General features: G+C 30.2%; 1 protein-coding gene across 1 annotated transcript in view; it reads left to right on the top strand.

Moving 5' to 3' along the window:
• The window catches only part of LOC106457038 (mitochondrial carrier homolog 2-like), a 61,016-nt gene that overhangs the window by 22,006 nt on the left and 20,111 nt on the right, over positions 1 to 18,899 (top strand). Inside the window, exons 5-6 of the mRNA XM_013916422.2 lie at positions 3,807 to 3,858; positions 14,577 to 14,636. Coding sequence (XP_013771876.1) covers positions 3,807 to 3,858; positions 14,577 to 14,636 — 112 coding nt within the window. The remainder of the gene's footprint in view (positions 1 to 3,806; positions 3,859 to 14,576; positions 14,637 to 18,899) is intronic.

Consider the following 18,899-nt stretch of genomic DNA (forward strand, 5'->3'; position numbering starts at 1 on the left):
ACCCTCCACATCAAACAGCACTCTCCAACTCTGAACAACATGCAGTCTTCATTTAAATTATACATTTTTTAATACTGATTTTACTTTTTTTCATTGTGTTTTCTTGCTGTAGTTTCTCCCCATGATTAAAATGCCCATTAGAACTAAGAAGTAGAAACTAGATTTGTAATGTTACAGAGAATTTATATGCTGCACATTAAATTAAAGGGAAAACTTTACTAGTTTTTTGAGTGACATTCATTTTGCTATCATACTTGACACTTATATTAAAATATCACATCCTTTTCAATGACTTTACTGTATGCCGTCACTAAGTTTCAGGTCTGTGTGATTATAATTTTTTTGAAAAAAACATAAATCTATAGTATTTAGTTGTAAAATACTGTTTGATAAACGGTCTTTAGAACCACGTTATGTTGCAGTAAAGTACCATTTGATAAACAATCCTTAGAACTATGTTATGTAGCAGTAAAGTACTGTTTGATAAACAGTCCTTAGAACCGTGTTATGTTGCAGTAAAGTACTGTTTGATAAACAATCCTTAGAACCATGTTATGTAGCAGTAAAGTACTGTTTGATAGTCTTTAGAACCATGTTATATAGCAGTAAAGTACCATTTGATAAACAATCCTTAGAACCACGTTATGTTGCAGTAAAGTACTATTTGGTAAACAATCCTTAGAACCACATTATGTTGCAGTAAAGTACTGTTTGGTAAACAATCCTTAGAACCATATTATGTAGCAGTAAAGTACCATTTGATAAACAATCCTTAGAACCATGTTATGTAGCAGTAAAGTACTGTTTGATAAACAATCCTTAGAACTGTCTTATGTGACTGTAAAGTTACTTTTTGATAAAATATTCTTAGAACCATGTTACTGTAAAGTAGTTTGAAAAAATCCATAGAACCACATTAAAAATAGCTTTAAAGTACTGTATATTTAGAATTTGTAGAATTGTGTATATGACTGTATTGTTTGGTGAAAATCTTTTATATAACTATCCATTGTTTATTTCAAAATGAATACAACTCTAGTTTCTTATGTGCTAATGAAGCAAAGACTGCACTGTCAAATTTTATCTGTATGTTGTTCAAGAAGTCTGATCCCATAGAGAAATGGCTTTTCTTGTTACTTGGTTTGTGTGTAGTCTAGTTTTTTTTCTGAGAGACCAAATTTTTGGGACACCTTATAGATACGTAACAGTGAAATTGACCAAAATTTAAAAAACAATAAATATAAACAATATTTCATTGAAATAATATGCATTTTCAGAATTGAATGATGAAATGTGAGAAAAGTGAGAAATGTGTGTGCAATCATAAAAAGCTGAATTGTGCAAAAGAAATTTTTTGTTCAATTTGCACTTTAGTTTGAACATTCAAAATAGTATCATACAATTGGAAAACATTGTTTTTTTACAGGAGGTTATTTTGAAGTTTCTTACCATGTATATCATATGGATAACTTGAATATGATTGTACATGTAACAGTATAAAGCAAGAATGTTGTTGTATTCGGCAGAGTTTCTTATGTGTTACTCTGGGTTATATGTTTATGTGTAAAGTATTCATAATGAAGTTGTGATTTAATAATGGCCCCTAAAATAAGTTGTAATAGTACATGCACATTCTAACTATGGAAGAAAGTTAATAACAGTCAGTATTTGAAAATAGAATATAACAAATTTCATCCTCTAAATGATGCAAAATAAATTGAAATTTTGATATTTGCATCTAAGGAAACCTTAGAATTTTTGTTTTGGCTGTATCTTCAGATTATGGCTGGTTTTTTATTCATGTTTCTTTTAGGGAGGTTATACTTTTCTCACAATATACAGTGTACAAGCTGAATCAACAATGGGATGTCTGTTTTTATTTGTTTTAGTGTTGCATAGCTTGTACATGTGATATGTTTTTTTTTATATTCCTATATGAGTTACTAATGCTTACTACAACTACATGTTAAAGCACACACTGCAACTGTACATTTTGTTTTTGTCTGGTTCAACAGTAACAACCAAAAATCTGGAGAAGTCTATTTTTACAAATTACAGAGCTTTGGAAGTATTAAGCAAAAAATCACAAACATTAGCTACCTAACAGCTTGAATGATGTTAATTATATGACAAGATGGAAGAAAATGTAAAATCAATTTGCAACTAGCTTGTTTCATCTAAGCCTTATTTTAAACTTAAGATTATGCAAATTGTCTCTTGAGCTTAGTTGTTTCTTGAAATTTTTTTTTCCATATTTAGTATTTCTCACTTATTTAAACTTGTTGATTTACCTATATTTTCTCTAACTACAAAGAAAAAAGAATAAAAGTTGTCAATTTTAATAAATTTTTACTGTAATTGAATTAAAACCTACCTTTAGTTTCAAAGAATGCACTGGAAGTCATGCTTTAATTAAGATGTTTGCAATGGCATAGAGTCACCTGATATATGTGTGTAGTTAGCTAGAAGTGGAGCTATAATTTTGATTAAGTAGGCTAATTATCATTAATTAACTTAGTTTTGATCAAAATGTTTAATTGGTTATGAATTTAATTTTATGTATAGGGTATGAAATTGTGAAAGTCTTTTTTTTTTTAAATTTTCATTTGAAAACCAACAAATATGGAATATCTTTTTATTTAACAAAAAAAAAAGCTAAAAATTGTAACAGTGTGAAAAGACTGTTTCTCTGATCCATCATTACCATCACACATTAAAAAAATAAAAGTTAATCATACATCATTGGCAATAAGAAACATATAATTAATATTACACATCCTTAGTGTAGTTCCCAAAGCTTTCTTGGTCGAGAAAAGTTGTATGAAAAAAAAAGTGCGAAATCAATAAAAACCACTTATTTTCAAAATAGCAAAGACATTCTTGCGTAACTGTGAGAAAATTTCTCAAATTTAGTTTACAGTGTTCTGTATTTTATAAAGAGAAAGAAAATTACTAAGCAGTGTTTTGGCTTGCAGTTGTTCCTGGGATTTGCTAATCAAAACACATGGTAGTGTGTTGTGCAGCCAAAACAGCCTGTAGGGAACACTGTGTCATTAACTGGAGTGATAGTTTAGCAATTTTCCTCTTTCTGTAGCTCTAACTGTGTTAATTCAGACTATCATGTATTTTCAGTGGATGTGCTATACTGGATCATCATTTCACTTACCAAATTTCAAGGCAATCCATTAAGAAACAAACAAGATATAAAATCTCTAATTTTGATTGATTTTTTTCCTTTTTCTTTTCTTCTTACTGAAAGTATGGAAAATTTATTTGATAGAAAAATATACTTAACTTTCATAGATTTTTATCAAATTTGGTACACTGATAGATCTTTATAACCTACAATCAGGTGTCAAATTTGGTCTAAATATAAGCCACTTGCACAAAGTTATTCAACAGAAACTGCTTGATAGGTTACATCTAATTAAAAAAATATTTCCTAAACCTTTTCCCCAAAGCTACAACTGGAAATCTTAAAATAAGAAAAAGAAATCACACCATTAAATATAGTGCTCCTAGAATAAAGCACACAAACACCAAAAAAAGCAGAGAGTAGTGAATAAATTAGCTTGCAGTTGTAATTTCACTTAATCATTACATTGAACTTTTTGAAATGGATATAGAAAAGTGAAATTTTTATTACACTATGCTAGCTCTTTTGCAATACACTGATTTAAAGTTTAAAATTATTTGAATCTTTCAAACAATTTTAGTATAAAAGTGTCTGCATTAACTTGAAATAGTTTTAGAAATTTTTAACCTTTCTTAAATATTTAAGCTCTGTGTACTTTTTTTCCATTCAGTCATCACTGTGAGAACCATGGCACAATTTGTAGGAAGGGAAGAGAAATACACGTAAGTTTCATTCACTTTGTGTCCTTTAGAAGGTTTTGACTTAAAAAAGTTTATCACCATTATATAGTAACTGATTGTTAAAACTATTAAAAAAATCTATTGAACACATCAACTTTGAGATATTATTTTTATATTGGGGAAACTTGTATAATTAAGAATGGGAAGTTCTTCTGACTTGTTCTTACTGATATTGATACCCGTTTTTATTTTTGAAAGTCAAAAACACATTTATAATAAAAATGATAATTATGTTTAATAGACTTAATTCTATATATTTTTATGAAAAAAGTTGTACCTTTTAATTAATATAATTATGTTTTCAAATTCTTAGACCTAGAAGACCACTTAGACCAATTCTTTGATGCAGTATTCTATTAATTTTACTTAATTACTTTTGCAAGATAAAAAAAATTATATAAATTTAAATTAGTCCTTTAAAATTAACGAGGAATTATTTTATCATCTGAAGAAATGAAATAAGAAATACTCAATTACCATGTGATCTATGGATTTTAGAAACCCAAAGAAGTAAGAAAATTATAAACAAAAATTCCACATCAAGCTATTGACTTTCTTTCAGTGAATCCAGTAATAATGTAAACTTGCAGTGTTCTGCTAGTTAATGACTTCCTTAAATTGAAAATGAAGTACTTGGAAGGGCAAGCAAATTAATAATTTTTCCAGCTTCTTCACTCATACTTTGATACCAAATTCAATAGGCTTATTCAGCTTTTTATGGGAACTGAGTAAAGCCCAGTGATTTCCATGCTGAACTGTGGATGTGATATTATTAACAAAACAAAAATATCTTTCTTTGTACTTTTGGGCTGTTGGTGTGTTGTAGAAATGACATTCAAATCCTACTATTTAATCTGACAATAACAGCCTCAGAGGGACAGCTAGTACAGATATCCCTTGTGTAGCTTTGCATGAAATTCAATAAATAGATTTTTGTATATAGAATAATATGTTAATGTATACCCAGTATAATTTCCTTTTTAGGAAGTTCTCAACCAACTGCACTGTTTCAGAGATATTCTACCAATCAAAATAATTATCATACAAAATTGAAAACATTTATTATTTGTGAAAAAATCAGATGTCAGTTGACTAGTCATTTGACCCACTTGTTAACCCTACAAAGTAGCAGTAGTGATAATGAAAAATTCTAATAAAAAAGTCTAAATTCATTATCTTCCATAATCACAGTGATAATAAAATAGCAAAGGTGCAATTTTAGCTCTTGCATCTTCACTTATAATAAACAATGTACTTCTAGCTTAACTTGAAATTTTTCTTCACCTTTATATGGGTATTGAAAGGATTGCCATATGTGTGTTTCAAGATTGGTAAATAAAAAGTTCTAAAGATAATAACTTGTTAGAAAAACCAAGGCATTAAAGATTTAGTCACAGGTAGAAATTAAGAGACTTATGTAAAAGTTTTTTATTAAATTATTTTTACAAAAAGTTACATTTTAAGTATGAAATTCAGTTATTGCATATAAATTATATGGTTAAAGTGTTCAATCTTTTTTACATAGTTACTCTCAATAATATCTAAGTGGATAGTATTTTTAATTTTGGTTTTGTATTTTTTTTAATGTTTCTTTTTCTGTCAACATACATTTTTTTTCATAATTTTAAAGATATAAAAAATAAAACCAGTCATAAGTAGTTTCAACTTTACAAGGTTATCCACTTCAATTAAGTTTATAACTTGCTCTTAAAATGACAAATTGCTTTAAGTAATGTATTTTTTTAATGATAGATGAATTGAAAAATTCCCATACAAAATGCATTAAGGCTTAGTTTACATAAAATCTCATAGATGGCAGGCAGCTTAAGATTTTCAGTATGTTGTCAATGAGAATGATGGGATCTGAACGTTTTCACTTACAAAAAGTTCTGCATTTCTACCTAGTATCATTACAGGGATAAATAACTTGTTAGTGTCATAGCTTTGTCAGTGTATATATAAATATACACACATACACACACACACAAAAGCATACTAAGATAAATATAGATAAATGCTAGTAAACTATGACATTCAATATTAGTTGAAAGTATAAAATCAGGTTTCTAAATTTATTTTATCTTTGACGGTGACAGTAGAAAAACCAAGACTAACTATTTATGTATAAAAGTTATAAAACTTTTTCTGATGCAACAACATAATATCAATTCAGGTTTTCTTCAACATTTGTTATATATCACCTTATAGACTTTCATTTAAGCTTGTTAATTTTTATATAAAATTTGTACTATTGTACTACTATTTTCTGACCAGTGGCTATTTATTTACCTTGTTGCTATTCACCTGCACTATGATTGTTTTCTCCAATGTTAGAGTGAAGATTATTTAGGTGAAAGTTAGGCCAAATACTCTTTCTTTTGAAATATTCTGCCATCATATTATGATTTTGATTCAATAAAATATAATAACTACCTTTTTGAGCTTTATTTTTAGATATAACTCATTGATATTTTACCTCAACATTGTGAAGGTCATTTATGTAACATTCAGTGTTATGGGGTTAGACATTGCTTGGTATTGGCTAATGAAATAGTACCCCAGGCAACACAGTGGCCACTTGTTCCCAACTGTATAAAATGCTTGCAGACAAAAACATATTTCATTGTGACAGTTTCTACTTGGCACATGCTGGAAACGTGGCCAAAATACAAGAAAATTTCCACAGTTGGAAAGGAAATAATCATGGGTATAATTTAAAAAAACAGTACAAAAAACATAGGTAGATGAGCCAAAAAAACCTTTTCTTGGAGCATCATACAGGAAAGTGTGCTGTCAGATGCAACTGTTGGACTGTCATTTACAGACAGGATTGAAGCCCCACAAACAGTACTTCACTTCAGAAAGGTATGTTTCAATGTGTAAATATAATTCATATATATCAACATAAAATTTTGTCTATTTCCAAGATGTACATTTACCTCAGTATATATAGATATATATAAATATTTCTTATTACTTTTCAATTTAAGTGATATCTAAGAACTACTGTGTGTTATAGAAAGACAACCATGTGATGGTATCAATGATCCTGGCCTAGAAAGACTTGTGGAAAGTTGAATTGTTGACATTGCCCATTTCATCACAGAAGCGAGGAGGTTGTCATATCATTTGTTCAGTTGCTCAAAAAAGTGCTTTTTTGTTTCACCATGAATTTCATTAAGGGCTGAAAAGTATTTTAGTATTCAAATGTACATGTGGTGAGAATATGACAATTCAAACAGACAGTGCACCAGGAGAAGGACACCACAATATCAATGTTGCTGCTGTTTGGGGTTTCACTGTCACAGGTGCTGGATATTCACAATTAGAAGTGCCACTATCATGAACATACTCTGCTTGAGCTTAAATACTTTCAGAAGTGTGAGAAAAAAACTGACAAGGTGCATATTTAGCATGTAAGAGTGTCACTGGCATTTGATAAAGTTTTTTCCTTTTCCAGGAAAAGTTTTTATCTATATTTTCAAACCATAGAAATTACAATATTTATAGCTTTTTATTTATCCATAACCCGAATGGTGTAATTTCCATGCTGCTCTGATAAAGTTGGTTGCACTGTATGAGCTTTTATTTTTACCTTTGTGAAATACAATGAATGTATTAATGTTTATTCTGTGTTTTCAAGTTGATATTTTCTGATGTTGTAATTTTCGTTATAAACATATCAAATAAACCTAAATTATTTTATTTTTCCTGTTTAGGAATGGCAAGGACTGCTTCATAAGCAGCTAATGACAGCAGGTTGTGAAGAAAGATGTCTTGTTATAAAAGCTGGCAGTGTGGACATGGATGGAGTTTCATATATAACTGTAATAGTTGATGGAGGATGGAGTAAGCGAGGCTAGAGACACACATACTCAGCAGCAGCAGTTATTATTTGTCAAAGGACAAAAAAACTTATTTTTGGGTGCAATAAATAAATTTTGTAATGTGTGTATAGCAGCAGTAAGGAAAGGAGAAGAAATTGAACATACTTGTTACTGAAACTGGAATGAACCTTATAGTACAATGGAGTCTGACATAATAGTAGAATGATTTCAAAGGCTTTTTCATGTACAGATGAATCCCCACCACCAATCATTTTCTTATACTGGAGTTTATGCATCTCTTCTGAATTTATGGAGCATGTGTCTTATGGCAGAAATGTGGAAAAAAAATGGAATGTGCTAATCATGCTGTAAGACTTTACATAAAAACTTTATTCCAATTAGTAGGGGGAAGTGCAGAAAACTTCAGAAGAGATGCATAAACTCCAGTATAAGAAAATGATTGGTGGTGGGGATTCATCTGTACATAAAAAGAATTATGAAGCATGTGTCTTATGGCAGCAATGTGGAAAAAATGGAATGTGCTAATCATGCTGTAAGACTGTACACAAAAACATTATTGCAAATAGCATTATTGCAATGACAGAATATTGAGATTAAAAAAAATCTACTTTTAGTGCTGTTTGGCATAATACACAAAACAGTAATTCTGTAGAAGAACTGATAAAAGACTTAAAGAATGCAACCTACCATATATTTGGTGATTATGGCAAGAGGAAATTATATTATTGTTCCCATCAAAGAAAATAAATGGCAGCAAAACAAACAACTTGAATAGCATACCTCATAAAACTCTTGAGCTGAATAATGACTGCTTTCTGATACAATCCCTTACCTCTTCTCACATAATAGCTTTCCTTGATTCGTGCTGCCCTCTATATGCACAATTTTCACTCACCACTCGCTTTAATGCTCCCACCTAACATCACGTATTTACATGTGGTATAGCTTCAATTTAGCATGCAAATGAGCATGTGACAACCGTCCACCAATAGGAGTGCAACACACCCTCCTAACACAGTTGACTCCCTCTATACCATAGAGAACAGTCATCACTTCTCGATTTAGCACTTGTGTATGGGGGTGTGTATTTTGTTCACTTGTGAACTTTTCAGATGTAGGCGTTTTTCAGTGGAAGTATCTACAAAGACATTGTTTCACAAGTGTCAGTAATTTTCACTTTGTTTGGTGTGAAACAACACAACTTTATTCAAGCTAGCCTACCAACTGCATTGGTGTTGGGTTTGTCGTTGTTTGTTGGGAGAGGTGACAGATTTTGTGGGGTGGGGGGGTGGAATCTTTCATACAGCTTGAGCCTACTTTTGTCCTTGACATATCTCCACCTATGTTTCTTGTTTGTGATGGAAGGGATTTTGGTGTTTTTTTTTCCTACCTACTTTTGTCTCATCTTATACCCATGTTGTTCTGATTCTACCTCAGCCTTTTTTGTGATTTCATGACTAGTTTCTTGGGTTTGTTTTTTACTATTTTGGGGCATACATGCCTTCTCTTTCTTCCGTTCTTACCTAACTAGGCATACAAATAGGCATGACTTCCTGCTGTATTGCTTTTCTTGGTCTCCTAAGTTCTCGATTTTTTCTTCAGACTTGGGGTCATATCCTTTGTATTTTGTTTGTCTTTCTTAGGCTGAAGTTTTTCTACCTTCGTCTTACACACACTACCTTTTTTCCATTATTTTTCTTTCTTTAACCTACTTTTGGTGGTAATCCACCAATTTCTTGTGGAATTTTCAACAGATGATCATTCACTTATCTTTTCTACAGTGGTGTGTTTATCTTCTTTGGCATTTTCACTTTTTATTTGGTTGATATTTTGCTTGAATTTGTTGGGGTGTCACTGTTGTTACTCGGTTGTTTTTGCTTCCCTTATATCTCTTATGCCATCTTCTGGTTCCTTTCATCTGTCTGTATGATTTTATTGGTATGCTTGTTTCTCTGGTATCATATGTTGGGACCACATGCTAATGATTTTGCCTTATCCTCACTGGTTTGCTGTCTCTCCTGTGCTCCTTCTTTTCCTTTCTCTGTCTCCTGTCCTCCTGCTTCCTCTTCTCTCTTTGCCATCACTTTCTGTTCCTCTTCCTATTTGATCTTTCACCTCTGGGGCTGTCAGTCTTGGCGATGACTGTCTTATAGGCTCAGGGTCAGTAAGGCCTGTTTCTTTTTGATTTGTGGATCTTTGCCCTTTGTTTGTGGCCAGTTGTTGAGTACTGGGATTTCTATCAGAGAGCTTTAACCTTCGTTTTTTCCTCTACTTCTCCAATGTCTCCTGTTCCCATTATTTTACATCCTCCAAGGGATCTTGTTTCTTGCCAACATTGGTCCACCATCTTTAAAATATCTGAATATTAACAAGATTATTTCACAGTATTGGCTGAGCAAAACTGAAGCGTATTGTACTTATAAAGCCACCCAAATTGCCATATACATTTTTGAGGAATGAATAAAAAATTCACTATTTCAACAAATTTTCATCTAAGTAAGTAAGGGAAGACTCGTAAATCGATTTTTGGAATGGCTAATGTCATTGTGACATTAGGGGGGGAGTTTTAGTTCTTAACGTTAGTTTTGTGTAAGAGTTACATTGATTTTTTTCAGAAAGTTACTCAAAATTTCCTTTTCAACTCTTGCTCACTACTGGCACAGTGGTATGTCTATGGACTTACAATGCTAAGAAACTGGGTTTTGATACCCATGATGGGCAGAGCACAGATAGCCCTTTGTGTAGCTTTGTGCTTTACAACAAACAAACAAACCTTTTCAACTTTTGATTTGCTATAAAGCAAATACAAAGAAATAGTCTCATGGTATGTAAGAATACACCCAGACAGAAAGCCTTATTGTTTATTTAAACTTCACAATAAAAAAAAAACCTTCACAGTTAACAAACAATATTCAGCATGATTTCGCCATTTAAGTCCCTCATATAATACTATTTTTAAAGAATCTTAAAGATGGGGGTTCGTGTTCATTATATTATACTCTGTTTTGTATGCCGCATACTTAGGCCAAAATTCGAAATTCTTTGTGTGACATTACTTACAGGGGGGTAGGTCAGAATGTAACATCACAATGACATTAGCCATTCTAAAATCAATTTACGAGGCTTCTCTAAGTAAGTGACTTTTCCAGACAAGCATACAGGAAAAATGACAAACCTTATCTCTCTAATTCTATCACAGAACTATTCCTTTCTTGTACCAAAAAGGATACAAGTATACATATAAAATGGACGATGTGCTAAACTAGACATATTAGATAGGAGGATAAATGGGTAGAGATCCTGATGAGTAATAAAATCAAAGTGGGTATATGTGCATTCCATGCTCGGTATTGCTGTTGCAACAAGTACAGGGGTCCCTGTTGTATGTCATGATGCATTCCTGGAAAGTAGGACGTATGTAAGAAATGATGCTAAGCAACACAATCTCTACATGTATTATGGAGTGGATGTGTTCTTGAAGAATTTTGGGCCAGTCTTGAATAACACATCCTCCTCTGTCTTGACATGGCAACGTTGCTTCACACACATATATTAGTTGTACAGTAACTGGTGAACACTATGCTTGGTAAAGTAGTCCGGCTCATTTGAATTGACTGACCATATGATATCTTTCTCGTGGGAATGAAGCTTGTAACCAAACAAGATTGAAAGCTAGTCAAACTATGCTTTTTCAAACCAATGGTGATATTATAGTGAGTAATTTATGTTAAATTTCGTACTTATTGGAGGGGTGGTGGATAAATTAGAGATGAAGGGATTCCTAGTGAACAAATGTCACATCTCACACTTGGAGAACTTCAGGATTTTTTTTAAATTGCCTTATAAAACTAAGAACTTCAAACTTATATAATATTAAAATATGGATTGTTAGCTATGGTTGTATTCTATACGTACTGGTGTAATATAAAAAAAGTAGTTCAATTAAATTTTGAATGTAACTTACTAAAACTCTCATGACATGCACAGTAAAGGATGTCCAGGCAGAGAGGGTTAACACTAGTAATGAATTTTTTGTTTCAAAAATATTGACATTAATTGGTAAACATTACATCTGGAAAAGTTGTCAATGACATTGGAATGCTCTAGTAACGAAACAGGGCAACATTGTTTGATACATGGGTAGTAATTATTGAATGCTCTGATAATGAAATATACAGAGTGATGCAACATATAATATGGACACATTGTATAATAAAACATTTTTTTATTTTAACACAGAGAAGTAGGGATTGATATATATGTAACCTAGCTAGCTATAGTAATATAGAAAGTTTTAATGCTATAAAAAGTAATTGAAATAAGAAAGTCAAAACCACAAAAACTTAATTACATGAAATTTAAAAATTTTTATCCCTACTTTGGTTCAGATTAACATAATTAGTGATTTGCAAAAATAGGGATGAAATGTAAGTAACTTAACTTTTTTTAGTTTTGACTTTTTTGTACTAATATAGTGTTAATGCTTCATATAATATTAAATTTGTTTACATGCAGTGTAAGGGCTGTGTACATGTTTGTAGAAAATTGAAATGTTAGACAGAGTATACTGACATCAAACTTTTACAGTAAATATTAATACATTGTTTGTACTAAAGATCGCTTCACAGAAGGTAAAAAAATATACTTATTAATATTCTTTTTCAAATACTCTTCCAGTACATTCTAAATAATTAAGATATATAATGTAATTCATTACGTAGAAAAACTTATCAACTGTAATTTTTAAGGTTATTCACACTATTATTTTAGTACGTAATATTATACTGTAAAGAAACTTGATAATTTTAAAGTATGCTTTGATTATTTTACTGAGTGTCAAGCATAGGACTTGTCAGAAATTATATTTTGACAAAATATGTATAAAAATAAGATTATTCTGATTTTTGAAAAATGAAAAAACAATCTTAATTTGTAGGTAACCATCTTTATAATAAAAACTGACCACTTGCAATATTTCAGAATAATAATAATAATACATATAATTACATCGGTAATACAAAATCTTATATTTGTGCAAATCATGTAGCATTTACTCTGGTGATTATCATTTTTTGTAATTAGATTAACTGCTTAGTTTTTGCTTCTGATTAAGTTACCTGCAATTAATTAAAATGTTCTTTGATTAAACCCAAACATATATATCAGCCAAAATCATGCAGATTTGCTGAAGCATCCATTCTTGATTTTTGTCCATAACACTATATATTTATCAGTTCTTGCTTGTAGTACAAACTTCTCAGTTTGTTCAGTTCATTCTTAAAGGAGTATTTCTAAAAATTGTGAATATATTATTAACTTTGTAATTCCCATTGTTACTGGTGTTAAGCTTTTAAACTTTTTTACACAAGTATGCAGTAGATTTTGCACTTATGTGTATTAATATCAGTCCTTTGCATTTGTAATTGAAATAAATGTTATAAATGCCTCTGTTTGTTTTAGTTTTGTTACACATTTTATCTCTTATGTTATTGGTAGAGCTTATAGCTTGTTTGTGAAGTTTGGTTGTTCCTGAACTTGTACTATTTCATATTTGAGGTGGCTGGCAATAACAATTTTACTCAGTTTTTCTGCTTACTTTTTCTGTCTTGAAAGTCTTTAAGTATTTTCTCTTTACAATTATTCTAAAGCATGTATTATTTTAATGTTTATGAAATTTTATACCAACATATTTTAGTATAAAATCCCATATTCCATAAAAATTACAAGAATATATCATTTAGAAAAATATTTTATATTAAACTATTAATCCTGTGGAGTTGGGTCCTAATGGTTGTATTCCAAAGAACCTATCCCTATTCTTAAGTGATAAGAAAGTGTATCTTATTCTCTAGTCATGCATTATGCATGCACATCTGGTATTAAACTTGGCTTGTATATTCACACACGCTGACATAAAGTCCCTCAATTAAAATTGCTACAATCATTTACTTAATCCTCATAAAATATAACAATTACTTTAACTGTTTCATCTGACAAGCTACCACTTTGATGGTAAGGAACATTGATGCTGGCTACAGAGTTGGGCATTAGCAGTATGGAATGGTGGTTAGAATCACTTGTGTCTTTGTATGTTTAGTACTGTATTATAGAGAGGCATACAGCATTTGTGGGTTGTTGACCACTTTATTCAATAGCTTTTGTATAATAAATGTATACATGTTTTGAAATGTTGAAAGTCATTAAAGTATGGGTTATTGCAGAGTGAAAATTTGTACAGGATAAAGCTTCTCCTGGAATGTTTATTTTTAGAGGACAAAGAAGTATCTGTATAGAATTTTTATTTCTAACTATTGATTGTATTAACATTAATTTTATAACCATTTAGTTTTTGTTTTCTTAAGATTTTACATTTCTTGAAGGTTAGAACTGAGAATGTTAATTTTTACCATTTTGATTTTATTTTTCTTAAGTATTTTTATATTCAATAAAGGCTAGAAGCCAGAATGTTAAAGAAACACCAATTTTTAACTTTGCATTTTTATTTGTATCTAAGTTAAGATTAACAAGCCATTGAATGTTAATAAAACATGCAAAATAAAAAATACTACTTATCTATGGTGTTATGAGTCCATTTCACTTCCCCATATAGTAACATAAATTAATTTAGGTATGTGAATAATGCTATGACATTTCATGAAATTCATTATTCAATATTATACAGTAGACCAACTGTTTAATGATTATATCAATATGTTAAAGATTTCTTTTTTTTCACTACAGGTGAAATTAAAAAGAAATCTTTAACATACACATACCAAACTTATCTGTGTAATAGCAACAAATGTGGCTTCAGCTAACCTTTGTATGACAAAATTTTTCCTTTTTTTATAGGGGGATTTTTTCATCTTTACGAGAACTTTATAAAGAAGATGGAATTTTGGGATTTTTCTCGTAAGTCATTATTCATTGTTTCATGGATATTGTCTACTAATTTTAAAAAAGATATATTTTTCCCACTCAGGTAATAACTAATATTAGATATAAATACAGTGAGACAACATTGTAGTTCTTTTAATTGTTAAAGAATTTAGAGGTATTTTTAATATCTTTGGAATGGGTGCTTTAAAAGTAGAGAGTTGAAGTTGAGGATTTGTAAGAACATTTTACTATACTGTAAGAAAGATGAAAACAATCTTAATAGATGTTTTGAGTTTCAGCATAAACTATTTTCAGTATATGGTAGAAATACAAATAATTGCATAGACTTGGTTATCTATGTGGTGTAGATAAAATAACTGGTAGCACCAAAATAATCAGTTATTTATATAAAAAAATACTATGATGAAACGAGTTATAAAAAGTTAGTATACAAAGAGTTTAGTTTAACATGGATATCATCCTAATTACAAGCAATATTTGGAAGTTTTATTGTTTTCAAACCAGCAAGTGCTCACTTTTCTGATATTTATACAAAAGGAAGCCAATTACCTTGTATTTAAGAATCTCAAAATACATGTTTTAAGCAATTCTGATATGGAACACAAGACTAAAGAAGCACATTAACTCATTATTAACAATCATTTCAGATATTTTACTTTGTAGTTATTAAATGTTATTAAACTATTTGAACTCTTTGCATTCAATTCTCTTTAAGGAAATGATATGAATTTTTTCATTCTTTCTGTTTTGATAGTACAGTAATAACATGTTTAGTGCTCAGGAAGGGTTCCTGAGAACAGAGCTCTAAACAGGGTCATTTTAACATTACTCATATGGAGGTATGTAACTGAAGGCATTGTTTCTTACCTGTGAATGGTGTATAAATGACTTATGTAGGTACTGGTAAATTTAATTTAAGTTACTCACTATAATATTATACTGGAAAAAGTAAATTTTTATTAGCCTTCAATCTCATTTGGCTACAGAGCCATCAAATAGAAAATCAGACCCCTCCTGCCACTCCCACCTGTCACATCCTCTTTTTCAGGATATGTAAATACATGCAATTCTCTCTTATGTTCACGACTATATTAGTTATAACCAATAGACAGGCAAGGTTTTTGTCTATCAAATGATGTATTATATTATGTTGTTTTCTGTACAGAGATTTGTAGATCGCTTTCTAAGAAAATGTTTTTTTACCCACAAGAACGATATTGTGTAGATGGATGATGTTTTAATGGTTCATATTGCATTGCTAGATATGCCAGAAAAATTGTGATAGTTATGGGATAATGTCTGCTTTTTGTGTTTTATTATTCTATATTCTTTGTTGCATTATTTTATTAAATAAAAACTATTTAATGTACCATTAGTATGAAAAAATAATGTTCAAAGAGTTAGAGATTTTCATAATTTATTTTCTCTCTCTCTCGTAGAAAAAAAAAATCTCTTAAGGAGGCAAGAGCTCTATAACGAATTAGCTTAAAGTGGGGTGATGCTAAGCTGGGTCATTTATAGATATCGTTGCTGATTTGTTGCCTCTCACGGTAAGAAAGAAAACAATGATTTGTATTTTCTTTCATTACAAATAGCTAAAGAAGGAATATTAACTAATGTATTATGTTAAATTTAATTATTATCTGTTTTCATTATATAAATAAAAGGTCTTAATCTTTTTTGTCAAGTGAAATTCATTTTTTTTATGTGAAATATATTTACACAATTTATATATATTTGCATAATGAAGGTTTAGAAAACAAGAATAAAATCAACACCTATATGTTAAACTACAAGGTGTTCAAAAGGTTGGCGAATAGTTAAATGAGACTTTTCTCTCTGGAGGTTTTGTCTCTGGAGTTTCCTTTACCTATATACAGTCTTTGGGGGAAACCCCATTCACGTGTAGTGCAATGGCTTTACTCTTGAGAACATAAATACCAGGGAACAAACTTGTGATTAAGATTAAATCCATACAACTCACAAGAGGCACCAGTAGTGAGAATAGTTGTGTCAGCAGTTCTGTGATTTTTGAATCTGTTGATAACCAAAACTTTATTGAAATAAGGTTATTCTCTCTGTTTTAAAATATTACTCTAACTCTTTCACAACAGGTTTCTGCATTTTTCTATGACCATGTTACCATGAAGTTATACTTAATGTAGCTTTTCTGAAAATTGGCAGATTTCATTTGCTTAATCTTTAAAACCTCCTAAATAAATATCAAACTTTTTTATTTTATCTATTATTTTCTCTATCATAACTGTCCGGGGCCAGTCAATTTGACCACCATATAAAATTAGGAAATAAATCTAAATTTTCTTATTAGAATCACTGATAATTGTAACAGGAAACCACATTTGTTTATCCTAAAAAGCTTAAAGCTTTTAACAGCATACATCTATATATATTTAATTTTATTGTTTTATTGAGCTTTGAACTGTGTTAAACTAATAATCTCACCGCCAAGTTGTAAATCACTCCAGAAATGTACAGCTTATGTTACCATATTGAATTACGTTACATTTGACCTGCTTACAAGTGTACCTCATGAAGTACTTGTATGATTAGTGTTATTTTGTTATTACCTTACCTATTCTAAATATAACATATATAGGTTACTAATTTTTTACATTTTAGTTAGAATATGCATAAAAAAGAAGAAATATAATATTTACCTGGCTCTTTTTTTTTCTTGCTGCTGACTGTCAATGAAACTTAATCCTGCTTTTTTTTTAATAGTAATAATATTACACTAAGTAATTTTTTTATTTAGTTAAGTAATGCACCTAAGAACACAGAATAATAACACACAAAAAGCAAACAATGTCCTCTAACTATCATAATTTTTCTGTCTTTCTAACTATGTGATAAGAGCATTTAAAATTTCAGATAAGCCTGTCGATGTGATTTCCATGAGAATAAATTTGTTTTTATGTCAGTACATAGCATTCTGACAAAGGTTTTCCCAACTTATATAAGATCAGTACTTTCAGGTCACAGAAATACTAGATTTTGCATGTAAACATTCAGTTGGCTGGGATATGGTTATCAAACCATCAGAAAGTATCATGAATAATACAAAATGTTTTCATGGGGTTATATTAATGAGATTTGATGGGTCTGGTTATTGAATGTAATAAAAAATTTTAGTGTGCACTTTAGTTTGTTGTTAATGAGAAGTTAAGGTGTATTCGTTTTGTTTAAATATAAGAAGGCAGTGTACCTTAATATTAATGAGATTTAACTAAGAAACAAATTAAGAAATACAATTATCCTAACTGATCAGACAGGAATTTTAATGGTTGTGTACAGTATAGATAACAGAAATATTTTAATTTTGTTACTTTTGGGCTGCTAACTGTTTTTAGAAGTATATATCAGTATTAAGTATTATTTCACATAATTGCAGACCCCTAGTGGCACAGCGGTATCTCTGCAGACTTAAAATGCTAGAAACTGGGTTTTGATACCCATTGTGTAGCTTTGTGCTTAACTACAAACAAACAAACACATAATTGCACTCAGCATCTTTTCAACATAGATTGCAGGACTGAATCTTTTATAAAACCCAGAAATATGTTGGTCGTTAAAAAATTGTGCCTCTTTGCTTTATCTCGTAACCTTCATGACTATTATATGTTAACATAATGTTAGTCACTGTAATTTATTATATTTGGTGATAGGTTTCATCATATGGCATAAATAAAATTCAACATTTGTTGCTTACTATCAAGTAACTATGTTCTCAAGCTTTTATAATCAGATTAAAAAGCTGAAGTGGTGTTAATTAGATAGTATTATAAAGAAAATCTGAACTACCAGTGTATCATCTAAACACACACACACATGGAAAATTTATAATTTTGCCTGAAAAGGCAGGGAATCTTTTATTTTTTTGGAGTGGCCATGTTGTCTCATTAAAACTTTTAGAATGATATTCATGTTATATGTATATGAAGGGGGGTGCTGAATTTTTTATATGTGAGTAACAAACAAATTTATTCTTCCTGATCTCTCTTTTGTTTTTTTACTTTTTCTTGATGAGTTTACTGTTACTTCTTATGTATAGCTTTTCCAATAACAAGCAGAATATTCAGTGTTATTACAACAATTTAGCTGTCTCATTCCATGATACACACAAATGTACTACCTATACAAGATTTGCTGAAATGTTCCTATGTCCTTTTCAATTTGTAAAATTAACTGCAGTGTATTAAACTTGGTTGAATCATAGAGAGAAAAAATTGAGGAATTTTAATTATATGTTTCTTA

This window comes from Limulus polyphemus, unplaced genomic scaffold (assembly GCF_000517525.1).
Source record: "Limulus polyphemus unplaced genomic scaffold, Limulus_polyphemus-2.1.2 Scaffold284, whole genome shotgun sequence".
Taxonomy (NCBI): Eukaryota; Metazoa; Arthropoda; class Merostomata; order Xiphosura; family Limulidae; genus Limulus; species Limulus polyphemus.